This window comes from Heptranchias perlo, chromosome 33 (genome assembly GCF_035084215.1).
Source record: "Heptranchias perlo isolate sHepPer1 chromosome 33, sHepPer1.hap1, whole genome shotgun sequence".
Taxonomy (NCBI): Eukaryota; Metazoa; Chordata; class Chondrichthyes; order Hexanchiformes; family Hexanchidae; genus Heptranchias; species Heptranchias perlo.
The window spans coordinates 3,494,432-3,508,340 of NC_090357.1; the positions used below are offsets into that span (position 1 = coordinate 3,494,432).

Here is a 13,909-nt window from a genome sequence, read left to right on the forward strand (position 1 = left end):
TATATTCGATGTTCTGCGTTAGAATGTAAAAACACATCTACATTCTTACATAAAGTACTAAACAAGTGCAAGTTGTTGTTTAAAAGTAAGTGCAGAAACATTGGTACTTTACTAACTTTGTATATAAAGAGGAAAAAGAACTAGCTTATGCCAAAATCTAAAACATCCCTTATCCTTGAATACATTAGCAGCTGTTGGGAGAAACACAATGAACCAGCAGTGAGAGTTAAACAAGAAATATCAAATGCCACGCAGATGTTCATGGTGTAAAGCCCATATGGATCTTGTGCTGGTTTGCACTACCTTCAGACACAGCGCAAAGCAATACAAGCCAAAGTTCATGAAACACTGAACCAGCAGTGAGTGCCCATTATGGCTACATGCCAATACTGCAGCTCAAGATGTGGTTCAACAAATTAAAGAATGTTTTTTAGCACCTCATTTAAAAAAATGTTCTTTTGAGTTTCAATGGTTCTGATGATTTAGAATCTGCATATGAAGGATATGGAATCCAACTCATCAGCAAGATGTGAGAAGTTAATTCCAGGAAATATCAGGTTCAGCCCTTTTTTCTCAAAGCACAAGTCATAGCAAAAGCAAAACAGGGGCACATTCTCCCTCCATAGAAGCAAGCTTATGTTCTAGGGCGTAGATATGCACATTGGTCCCAGATGTATGCAGATGTTATGTTTTAGCCAAGTACAAACATACAAAAGCGTCGGGCAGGAAAAGGCCAGCTGGTCCATCAAGCCTGTCTCATACAATTACGATGCCTTATGCATCACGTCAAGAGACTCTTTACCCCCCCCCAAGTGCCATGCAGTCTCCTGGGAAAGGTGAAAAACCAGATCAAAGACTCAAGGCCAATTAGGAAAGTAAATCTGAAAAATTCCTCTCCCATCCCTCTCAACGATCGAAACTAGTCCACGAGACCACATTGACAATGACTTACATAATTTTGTACCTACCTCTTGCACGATGCGATCTCTGCCCCAGCCCACCTCTCTCTTGAAGGTATACAGTGAATCAGCACTCGCCACACAAGCCGACATCTTGTTCCATAGCTCTACTATTCTCTGGGAAAAGAGCAGCCTAGCATCTAACCAATTTCTTCCCTTGCGTAGTTTATACGCCTCCACAAACCTATCTAATTGAAATAATTTGTCGGCAAACACACAATCCGATACATTCATTATTTTACAGACCTCAATCAAATTGCTAAAGTATACAGACCCAGCTCTTCAAGCCCATCTAAGCAGCTAAGGTGTTTTAAACTTGGAATCACTCTCGTGGCCCTCCTCTGAACCTTTTCCAAAACCACAATATCACCCACCATGTGAGGGGACCAAAACTGAACACAATATTCTAAATGAGGCCTGACAAAGGTCTTGTACAAGGACAAAAAGGTATGTTTTGTTTTGTAATGGATAGTTCGCTGAATGTAGCCCAGTACCCTATTTACTTTAGCTACAGCTCACGGCATTGGTCCTGATTTTTTTTTTAGAAAAGAGAGTTATGAATTATGATACTAAGATCTTTTTCTTTGATGAGGGGCATAGATAAGGTAGAGAGTCAAAATCTTTTCCCAAAGGTAGGGGAGTCTATAACGAGGGGGCATAGATTTAAGGTGAGAGGGGAGAGATACAAAAGGGTCCAGAGGGGCAATTTTTTCACTCAAAGGGTGGTGAGTGTCTGGAACGAGCTGCCAGAGGCAGTAGTAGAGGTGGGTACAATTGTGTCTTTTAAAAAGCATTTGGACAGTTACATGGGTAAGATGGGTAGAGAGGGATATGGGCCAAGTGCAGACAATTGGGACTAGCTTAGTGGTATAAACTGGGCGACATGGACATGTTGGGCCGAAGGGCCTGTTTCCATGTTGTAAACTTCTATGTTTCTATTCTTTCACCACAGGCTTCAGTTCAGCTCCTACTAACGGTGAAAATATGCATAGTGTTAGACCTGCCCACATGCATAACACTTCACTTCAAGTTAAATGCCAAATGCAGGCCCATTCCAACACATCGAGATCTGCTTGCAGTTGTGTCATCTCCTCCAATGATCTGAGACCTGCACAAATCTTCATACAATCCGCAAACTTGCGGATCAATGCCCTAATATCTTCTTCTAGGTCATTAATATAGTTAAAGAGCGAAGGCCCCAACACCGATCGATCCCTGCGGTACACCACTGGTAAATGATCTCCAAGGAGATCCGCAGCCATTGATAGTTCTCTGCTTGCAGGCATGCAGCCAATTCTTTATCCACTGTGTTAAGTCCACAATAATTCCACAGAATTCCACCTTGTGGAGTAACCCATTATACAATACCTTATGAAATGCTTTCTGAAAATGCATATAGACAATGTCTACCGGGATACCCTCATCCATTAATCTGGTGATCTCTTCAAAAAATTCAATCAAATTAGTAAGACATGACCTTTTCCAGAAGTCGTGTTGGGTGTCCCTGATGACTCCATCTCTGTCGAGGTGATCATAGAGAGCATCTCATATGATCCCTTTGAGCATCTTATCAATAACTGAAGTCAAATTAACAGGCCTATAGTTCCCTGGTTCTGCCTTGTCCCAGTTTTTCAAAATTAGAATTACATGAGCATCCTTCCAGTCCTAAGGAATAGAGCCTGACTCTAGCAAAAGGTTGAGCTGCTGGCAAGGAGCTTGCAAAGCACAAGTCCCATCTCTTTAAGAACCCTTGGACAGCTGTTATAGATGGCATATTATTAAGGCAACTTTAGTTCTTGACCCAAGTGAAATTTATTAAGTGAAAAAAAATCCACATTTAAAGCACATGGCACCCCTTCCGAAAGTGTACAGCAATAGGTGATTAAAGAATTAGAGGTTTATTACACAATTTGTCCAACATTCTATTAGTGCAAAGTCTCACAGCACAACAGCCTGAAAATCAAAAACACAATGTGAAAAATCTGAACCGGACATCTTTAGTACCACTAATTTTGATGATTTCTGGCACAGCTATGCTTAATTCAAGGTTTGTTTTGTTGCATTTTTTTTTACATAGAACATAATGCTAGGCACAAGACTCGTGTAGTCATTATATACAGAGGTACCCTCCACATCCCCATGCAAAGTCTACTCTGTGCTTTCATTGATCTCTAAACACTACCAAACATAAAAATAGATCCACAGCAATATTTCCCCAAAATTTACATTTTTTTTTCTAAAAACATATTTTCAATTTATACAAAACACCCCATTGTTGTACATTGTGCATTGTACAATCCGCAACTTAGGAATTTGATATGCATTTTTTTCCCCCACAAGTTGAAGCAATCAATTTTTTTTTTAAATGAAGCAAAAAGAATACACTAAAACCACTCGAGTCCTGGTGGCTGGCTGATGAGGAGTGGAGCATGTGTATCAATGTGTGCAATTCAATGGTGGGGAGGTTGGGGGAGAAGTCATTGAAGGCTGATGCACAAAAATACAGACACTTAAATTTTACTCAGTAAGGCAGATATGGCAGAATGATTTAAAGGCTTTTAAGAATTTTCTTAAAAAACTCCAGTTTTAAGGCAAGAAATTAAATGAAAACACAGGGGAAAAAAAAATAGTACCATATGTTAAAAACAAGCAGCCCTGCTGGACTTTTCCCTCCTATGCACCCAGCAGTAAAATAGTACATTCATGTGACTTAAATAAAATGCAAAAAGTATAGATCAATTTTAAAAAATGGCTCCATTTCATATAGTGACTACAACACAGGACTACTAAATACTACCACAGAGTGAAGCAACTCTAACGTAACACAGGGGGTTGCCGACAATCGTGTGATGGGTTTTCCAGCTAATGATAAAGTGGGGAGGAAACACCATTACAAAAACAGCATATTTTTTCCCTTCAAAACATGCACATTTGACAAAATTCCACACAAGTTCCGATCAAGTTCAACATAATTAGACAGTAGGGATGTGAACAAGGCTCTGAGTTAGTGTTACCCAAAGTTTACACTTTGACCCCACTTTTTAAAAAAGATTGATTTAAAAAAAAGACCTTCTGAGCAATTTGCCAACAGATATTTGTTTATACAGGAAAATGCGTCTCACTTAGCAGGATTATAGCTAGAAACATTGCTAAGTAGGACTTTTATACTTAGCAGCATAAACACTCACCACCCACCTCTAACACTCCCAGAAACTGTTAATATCTCACTTAAAGGGAAAGAATCTGGTAAAGTAGTAGAGCCCTGCATATAAAAGATCAACTATAAACTTAAACTGAGTTTGGCAAAAGTTAAAGTAAGGGTGCTTACAACTACACTACAGCAATATGCATGAAATCTTGAGCCATAGACCATCTTACTTAAAAGCAAGCCTTCCATGTGTACAACTTGCTCTAATAAAACACCTCTTTATCTGCAATGCATGCCAGTGCTCTTAAGTTGGTTTTCTACCCCATTTTTGTTCTATTGTGAACAGTCAGTTGTCCAGTAACGTTTGATTTCATTCCTTAGAATGTGGTACTTGGTGCTATGCTTGCCAGGTTACTCTCAAGAGATAAAGTATTGAAGGCTACTAATGTATAGTGGAAATGTGAATTACTAATTCCTATTAATTTTTTTGTTAAGATACTTTCAAAAGGAATCAATTGCAATTCTCTGGCCAGTTCTCTACTTTCCTTATGAGCCATTTATTTTTGCTGCTTCTCCAGAACAGAATTTGAACAGTGGCTGTTTTAGTTTTACATTAAGGAATATTAGTTGATCCACTTTCCAGTGACAAATCAAATTATGGAAACACATATGGAGAATTACTAGTAGTATAGATACGAAGAGGTTTGGAGGGAAATTATCTACATTAGATCTGGGTAGTCCAAGTGTTTGTGTAAAAACATAATTCAAAACAGCCTTCAGTACAAAAAATATTAAAACCTGGGGAAATAGCTGTAAATCCTTCCTCAACTCTGTACAATTGTGAGGGAATAAGTTGGAAGATTCTGCAGTTTGGTTTAAGATTAGATATTTTGCTCCAGTCTGACACAAAAAGCCAATTACAATTTGGGTTGAAAAAGGTGAGGTTTTGGAGATCTGACCTGCAATGCTTTAAGAGCTGCAGCCATCTAGTACACTAAGTTGGGAAATTTACGTGACCTTATTTTTGCAGATTTTGCATTTGGCCTTTTACTAAAGTCGCAAACATTGCTTTGTCTTTTACAACAAGGGGTCGCAAGATAAGCAGGAAACCACCAAATTAAAGCCACCTGAATTTTTTGTGAGTTTGTTCTCATGAATATTTAGCCCAGTGGAGAGAATAACTACCAACTTGCAGTCCATGTTGGGTATTTGTGTAAGATTTGGGGAACTAGACCCTTCTGCACATCCTTTACCAACAGTAAGAACAAACAATTACACCTTCATTAATATGTTGAAACCATGATCAGAAAAAAAATGCAGAACTGGCCACAGCTGGCAGCCTTGTAACAGGCTCCAAACTGAAGCTGCACTCTGTTTCTGATGGCCAAGCTACTATCACACCTCAGTAAGATGAACTCAATCTTTTGGTCCCAAAGTCACCATTTAAACATGTATCATCACAGTACAGCTTCCAACATTATGAATTACGGACAATTAAAACCAATTCTACTACTACGAAGCTCTACCTGCACGCCAAGTTCAAAAATATAACCCATTGGATTTACCAAGTCTCTCTACAGCAATCAAAGTTTTTTTTTTAAATAGAGTTTTTTTCCTTTTTTTTGTAATGGGAGTTAAGCGTAAATTTCAAAGATATCATTTATGCAAGTTTTAAAAATTTATTCCAGTCACAAGGATGGATGCAATTTAAATTTACAGTTTATAGTCCAGGGGCCCAAGTAAATTGCAAATGTGTTTTTGCAGCAATGGTGTGGTCAGTATGGTTAATTTTCAGAGATGAGGGGAAAAATAGGCAGATGTTGAAAATCTGGAAGAAAAACAGGAAGCACTGGAAATACACAGGAGGTTGGTCAGCATCAGAAAGAGAAAAGACAGGGTAATATTTTTGGTGTGAATTAGATTCTCTCCTGATGAAATGTTAACCTCTCTCGTTCAGGTCCTGAGCTGCTGTGCATTTCCAACACTTTGTTTTTATTTTATGGTCCATTTCCAGGTTCTCATGTTTCTCATTAAAAGTTGTGCAGTTTTATTTTTCGACATTTTAAGTGCCCAGATGGTAAACTCCTCCTATAACAAATACATTAAAAAAAATAATCCAATTGAATTCAAAAAGCACAATTATTGCTAGTCTTTGAGAGAGTGAAGGCAATTTTATAAAGGTCAGCTCTACTGCGGTTATTAGTCAAAGTGAATTGCAAGACAAACAAGACAGGGACATTTGTTTGATGCTTCTGCTCATATACAAGTTCTTGGGCTGCCAACAAATCCTGCTTGTAGTTGTGCACTGGTGAAAACGGCACAAAAATGTTTTGCCAATTCTGGCTTAAAGCCAACCAAAAGAGATGCTGTTCCACTGCCATCAATTAGCGGGCAATAGCAAGCTCTTCAGACAACCACATCTAGTTCAAGGGTGCAAGAGATTGGCAGATATATAGCTTTGTGGCTGAAGCAAGATTCTGGAAAGCAATCAGAGATCCCGGAAACAAAGCACATCTCGGCTAATGTTTTTAGAACGCATGCAGATGGATGTTTTAGAGGTAGAGGATTTGGGAATTTTGAAACATTTTACTTTTGCTAAATTATGGGATTAGGTCACCAAAAGGGCGACTTTGGCACTTTTCCTTCTGACTGAAGGCAACAGGAGCACATGCAGAATACGATTCACATAAGGTAAATTTATAGGTTTTCTTTCTTTGGAATATAGTCCTCCTTTGAAAGAAATACTCTGCAGTGAAAAAGTGGTATATTCATTCATTCAGCAACTTTCTGGTTTATGACAGCTTCAATCAAACATGCAACCTGAGGCTATTGTGAAACTGTATCTTGTTGGGATATGCACGAAGTGTATTGAAGTCACAGTAATTCAATAATGGACACCGTACAAATTCAAATTGTAGGCAAAATGAGGTATATTATAGTGGCCTATGATTGAATATATTTGCTATCTTTTATTTGTTGAAAAAAAACTGTTTAATTATATTATAATTTGCCAAAACTCTCCCCTCATTATTTTAGATTATTATTTGATCAATTGGATTTTTTAAAATGGTGATATCGTACAAACTTCACAAAAGGAAACAATGAAAATATTAAATGCACTGCCCAATTGAAATATTGAACTTAAGTAGAAGATTTCTGTTGCACAATGGGTCAGATTTTCCATGCTGGTATTTAAAACCAAAATTTAAAATCTTACATTGAAACTATTTAACAAATTTGTTTAACTTGGTATTAGTATTAATTTGATGTTGAAATCTTTTGAGCAACTCTGTCTTTTTACCAATAATCCAATAGTTTTTAAACATGATTTTTTTTTAACATTTTGTCTTGGGGCTAAAATCTGGACTTGAACTCGAGAAGGTTAAACTTTCTACAGATAATGCAGTCTATAGACCATCAGAAAGAGGGATTGCAGCTGTAACATCCACCAAGCAAATAACCTGAAAATTAATTGGTGCCTGAAGACGGAGAACACAAGCACAGCTGTGCAAAAGCCTACAGTCAGGGACCAGGACTGCACTGTATACCTTGCAGTCTTACCCTGGTATCACAGCACATTGCAATAAAAGTCTAAATTTTGGTCCATATAAAAATAATGTATTGCAACTCAGAAAAGTGCATTTTTTTTTCTTTTTTAAAAGGGTTTCTTCCCTGTTGCTGAGACTTCTTTGAAGAATTCTTGTACTGCGTGGTTTGCAGCAAGGTCTTCACGCAATTACCATTGGTACGTCATCAGAAAAACCGTTAATCAACGGAGCATCTTCATCATCATCGCCTAAAGAGGGGAAAAAAAAGTCCAGTGAGGGAAAAACAATCTGTAAGAAACAAATCCCCTCCCCCAAGTGTTGACTTCTTGTGTACAGAAATGCCAATGCGGTCTTTAGTACAAAGGCCCCATTTTCAAACTACTACTAGCACGGATGTAGCCAGTTTTTGTATTACTCTGCAATTATTTTGAACACAATGGAGGGGATGTTTCCAAATCTCATTTAATGGCTGTGGAATAACTGGGCTGGGCAGGGATTAAAACTGGCAGAAAACCAGGGAGATAAACTGAAACCACCAGGTTTTCTCCTTTTACGTGCTATTCTGTTTTCTGGCATCGTTAAAGTTCGCAGAAAAATTGGTGATGATATTTTGGGGGAAAAAAAATCTGTTGCTTCTGAGGCCTTGAACAGAGAAAAATGTGGCAGTTTTCCACTAAAATAACGAGATTGCAATTAGCTCACCCATTCAACTGGATTTCACAAGATAATTATGGATGAGGAACGCCATTTAGCGCATCTTAATTCAACCATCCAGACAGATCCTAATGTCTCCCCGTTGGAGCAGCAATTGTTTCTTGAAATGATTCCAGGGCTTAAGGGACAGCTTACTTACCCCCTCAGTTTGGGGGAAGATAAATGATGTAGGTGGGGGAAATCTTAAAAATCAAGGGGAAATAGAATTTAATAAAAAGCTTACAAAATTGTTTCCCTAGAAACACTGCACTGCATTGGAGAGCAAGGGAGAATTATTTCAGTAACAAAATAGAACACCCACGTTCTATTTTGAAAAGAAACATTAGAAACATCAGGCTGTGTTCTTTAATTTGAATGGAGAGGCCCTGTCCACATATTTGGGGTCTGGATACATTCTTAACAGCAATACAATGTTTGGTAATTTAGAGTGAACACTGGTAACAGGTTAATAAAGTAAAACCCCAGGGGACGAATTTGGTGGCATTTCACCCTAGTGGATGAAGGGAGGGTTATGCAAAGTTGCGACATGGCTGTTCTATGCATGCAATATTTTTAACGAGCAAATCCTTACCTAGCTCATCACCTGAAGAAAACACAGCTGATCCTAATCGGGAATTATAGTGACTATTGGCAAAAGCTGTAAAGCTGTTCTGGAGTCTTCGATGTCGAACATATAACACAACGAAGCCAATACCTAATATCACAAGTAGCAAGAACATTACTGGCACCACGATGGCTGCTACATCTGTCGATTTGGGACTTTTGGAAGCTGCTGCTGCTAGAGAAAAATAATACCAGAATTTAGCGAGCGTTATTTCAATCTAGTGACTCAATTAGAGAACTTCAAATATGCATTGCTTTTAGCCTGTCAACACAGTGGCCCCATCAACAGCAAAAATAAGGGATAAAAGTAAAACAGAAAATACTGCAAATGCACAGCAGATCTGTTACCACCTGGAAATGAAAGATAAATTAACACTGAGTGGGACCTTACAGCAGTACTGGCAATCTAAAGGGCAATACCAAAAATGTGTACCTCTCTCTTTTACCTTCACCATTGATTGTTCTGATCAATTCCAGTATTTGTTTCAGATTTCCTGCATTTAAACTTTTTTTTAATAATTCCATTAAAACTGACATTTTATGAAGTATATGCAGACTACAATTACCCAGAAGTTTTTAACTCTTCAACTTTGGCCCCTCTTACAAATTTGGGTGCTTCTCAGGTATGGTTTTCTAATTATGCAGTACTCTGATGTTCTAGCTGGAGGCTACAGTACAATCAGTCTTGGGAATAAATTTATTTTCCTAGTTGTTTGATTTTCTTAAATCACAAGGAATGAAAATTGTACATGAAAAACACAAGTCATTAGCAGAGGCTCAACCACAGGCATCATGTAGACCTTTTACATAGTCACTAAATCTTATGGCTTGACAATTCAATTTGGTGGCTCAAAATTCCATTAACCAGTTACTTAGTCACAACACTTTTTAAAGGGAAACTAATGTGCAGGGGAAGTACCTATTGTTCGAAGTACTTTGTCAAGTGAAAAATCATACTTCATATATACTGTTTGACGTTTTTGTAAAGATTTAAATATTTTAAGTTGCATGGAGACCCCAGAGTTTACACTCCATCCTAGGCCATTGAACGATGGCAATAATGGGAGTGCCTCTGAGTGGCACCACTTGAAACAATGGGGCCAGCAACTTCAGGCTAATCTGAGGACAGCTCCAGCATCACCCCCTGGAAGCTATGCTACCAGTTGGAAACAGTGCATCCCCAACTTATTGCATGGTTTCCTAGGAGCCCTAACTCCACTTCCGCTGTTTTCAATGCAGCAACCCTAGCGGCATGTCCCTCAAACACTCAACGAGGTCATAGAATGGCTTAGCAAGCAGAACCAAGTCAAGATGCTCCATGCAGATACAAAAACTGACATTTCTCCCCAAAGAAAATTCCAGTGGCTATATTATTGTAAGAACTAACATCAGTGTACTGTATAACTGGAAAACTGTATCCGAGAAGCACCCAATAGAACTATTTTCCTCTACAAAATGGAGAGCACTTACAAACAAAAACTGGCTTTAGAGCTTTACCTTCCACTTTAATGTGGGGTGGATTTTACAGACAGAGGTAGCAAATCACAAAGATATAAAATAAATAATGCAAAAATATGAAATTAATGCTGGGACGTAGAAATGGAAGAGTATCCCAGATAACAAGTGGAATCTGCAGTTCCATCTTTAAGCAATTTTTTAGGAACTAGTCCATCTACATGTAATGGATCTGTACCTTTAATCAAATATCATGCAACAACTTGTTCTCAGCAAGATTTTACTGAACCTGATTGAAGTTAGAACAAGTAATGTATTCCACATCTACATATGGAGGCACTTCACACCTAATTCTTAACAGCTTTGAGATGTCCATTTTGTGTCAGCAGCTCAGAATAGACGTGTCAACTGTGACAACTGTAAACTCAAAATAGTCAAAGTAACAAGGGGGGGTGGGGGGGGGGGGAACCTGATGCTCTTTGATAGATTTAAAACAAATCATTCAGATAGGATCAAAACCAGTTCGGAAAATAGTTGAGTAAAACTTCTGTACTCGTCACTAAATTAAAATTAGAACTAAATTTATTTAAACCTGAACTAAAATGAAAGTAACATTTAAGATAGAGAGCTGATAAAAAACTAAAACCACTTCTAGGGCTAAAACACTAATCAATAATCCACGGCTTTGGGAACAGATGCTGGAAACTGAAAACGATGAATAAAGTTACAGTTCTCATTCAAGGCCTAGTTTATTGTCTTTCAGCATTTCTCACGTCCTTGCGAGTGGAGAGAAATGAAACAGTCAACATTGTTTAAAACCGTAAATGGGAAAAAAAAAATTCTAAAAAGACTGGAACAGTAACATGGAAAGCAAAAACTAAATTTGACCCCTGTCCTCCCAAGACTAAACATATAATTTGGGAACAAAAGACTTCACTAAGACTTGGACTAAATTTCTTCCATTGACTATAAATAAGGCTGAAAAGCAAAAGGTCCAGAGAAGAGACTAAAAATAAAATGATTTCTACACCTAAATCATTGATTTCTAAGAGTAAAGCAACACTTCAGTGTTCACATGTTAAATGCCACATGCTATGCATTAGTGCAATTTATGCATTGATTTGCTTTTGATGTAAAGATTCTATACAGGAACAACAGCATAATTCAACACGCTTTGGTACACTGACAAAGCTAATACTGTAGGCCGTAACTATCTAATGCATTCTTGGCTGGATGTAGGAAAATACAGCACCCAAGCCAAGTATTGTTTTAACTGCACATTAGATCTTTGCTCTACATGCTAACTGAAAATTAGTTTAATGCTGTGTACTTGTGTTCAGTGTGCCAGTTATCAAATTTTCATGACCTCACCATTTCTAAGTTCATCGTACAGCAGGGAAGCAGGTTCACCACAAATCTGCCCATTGTACAAGCATCTGGCTTGCACTGTGAATGTGTAGTTGTGGCCAAACTTCAGATCAGAAATCTTGAAGATGTTTTCCGTTGTATTCCCAAGACATACAGTCGTATTGGTCACATGATCAAACATGTGGATCTCATAACCCTGAGGTCAAACAAAGGACAAAGTATTAAGTTTTGCTGTTTTCTCTCCATTTCTCTTGGTGCCATCCTCCAGCTTTGAAAGGAGATAAGTAGATTCTGCAGTTCACAAGGCAATAGACGACAGTGAGAAAATCAAAAGTGTTGCCTCTTTCTCCCTCCTGAAAGATACAGCACTTTGTACATTAAACACACACAAAGCCTCTGCAACAACAAAAAAAGTTAAACTCAAGCAGAAGAATCACTGCAGATGGAATTTAGTGATTTGTAACCCAAGTCCAACAACTTCCACAACTTTACATTTCTGGGCAGGTGATGAGCAGAAAAAAAAAGGCACTTTAAAAAAAATCTCCCATAGAGCACACCTGGCCCGATCACGGGCAAGCTTAGTTTTAGCAGTCACGCTGTACATGACTCATCAGCCTTCAGCCTGATACTTCATTTATTAAATGCACGTTTGAGATGTGATTCCATCTTTATTACTATTGTTACCCGAGCATCAATTTCAGTTACTCATGTGATTCTGTTTTTCTTAAAAATATACATATATCTCTTATAAATACATATATATGGTATGCATATTTATATATGCACCTCTTTCCATATACAAACTGATACACATAATATAAAAAATGTTATACAGGTAGATTTTCCACTTGCAGCATTTACATCAAGTTACATCGAAACTACAGCACAGAAACAGGCCATTCGGCCCAACTGGTCTATGCTGGCATTTATGCTCCACACGAGCCTCCTCCCTCCCTACTTCATCCAACCCTATCAAGATACCTTTCTATTTCTTTCTCCCTCGTGTTTATCTAGCATCCCCTTAAATGCATCTATGCTATTGGCCTCAACTACTCCTTGTGGTAGCAGGTTCCACATTCTAACAGCTCTTTGGGTAAAGAGGTTTCTCCTGAATTCCCTATTGGATTTATTAGTGACTATTTTATATTTATTTATGACCTCTAGTTTTGGACTCCCCCACACGTGGAAACATTTTCTCTACATCTACCCTATCAAACTTTATTATCTTAGACCTCTATCAGGTCACCCCTCAGCCTTCTCTTTTCTGGAGAAAAAAGCCCCAGCCTGTTCAGCCTTTCCTAATAAGGGTATCCTCAGTTCTGGTATCACCCTTGTAAATTTTTTTGCACCCTCTCCAACGCCTCTATATCCTTCCTATAACAGAGACAAATTTAGATTGCAATCATGTGAGTAAAGTGTAAAGCGAGCATCTTAGTGCTATAATGGTGAAACTATTAGCCTTTAGATATGCAGACTGGATCAGTGCTGGTACTGATACCAGTTTTGCAACAATGTTCTACAGACCTAGTGCTCAACATTCCAGAATGCAATATAACTGAAAATCTGGGATTGGTCAAAAAGCTGGCCACACAGATCCTTTTCAATAAATGAGTGACAACAATCTCTGTGCAGTTACAACTGCAAGATTTTCATTCTGTAAATGAAGTGGCGGATAATGTTTTAGGTACTTTGGGAAATATACTCAAGTCAAATTGGGAACCGGCAAAATCAAAAATCGAGCAGTTGACAATCTGGCAGTTTTGCCTCCGAGTATGCCTAGCATCCTCCTACAGTTATCCTGGGTTTGTGAAACATGGACTTATTTTAAATTCACTTCTTCCTTTTCTTTTCCTCCCCCCCACCTCCCCCGCCAAAAAACTGCTTCCTTGGGTAAATTTCTCAGCAAGTGATAAACAGATCCATCATGAATCTCTCCACTGTTCGCATGATAGATTGAAACTTTTTAATGATCGCCAGTGATCATCACGAGGAGTGGTAGATCACTCAATTAGCTGTTATACACTCTTCACATTCAATCACTGCTTAAGCATCAATGAAAGCAGGGAGAAGCAATCCTTCAGAACGCCATCTATTTTAGAAACTCATTAAATCTT

At 38.2% G+C, this 13,909-nt stretch overlaps 1 protein-coding gene across 2 annotated transcripts in view; it reads right to left on the reverse strand.

Annotated features, from left to right (window-relative positions):
- Positions 1-2,747: 2,747 nt before the first annotated feature.
- The window catches only part of sorl1 (sortilin-related receptor, L(DLR class) A repeats containing), a 173,658-nt gene continuing 162,496 nt past the window's right edge, over positions 2,748-13,909 (reverse strand). The window contains exons 46-48 of one of the 2 annotated variants that reach the window (XM_067970858.1): positions 11,799-11,991; positions 8,941-9,144; positions 2,748-7,903 (exon numbers count right to left, since the gene is read on the reverse strand). In XM_067970858.1, coding sequence (XP_067826959.1) covers positions 7,836-7,903; positions 8,941-9,144; positions 11,799-11,991 — 465 coding nt within the window. In that variant the 3' untranslated portion in view covers positions 2,748-7,835. Of the gene's footprint in view, positions 7,904-8,940; positions 9,148-11,798; positions 11,992-13,909 lie in introns of both variants that reach the window. The other variant, XM_067970856.1, reaches the window with a different exon arrangement.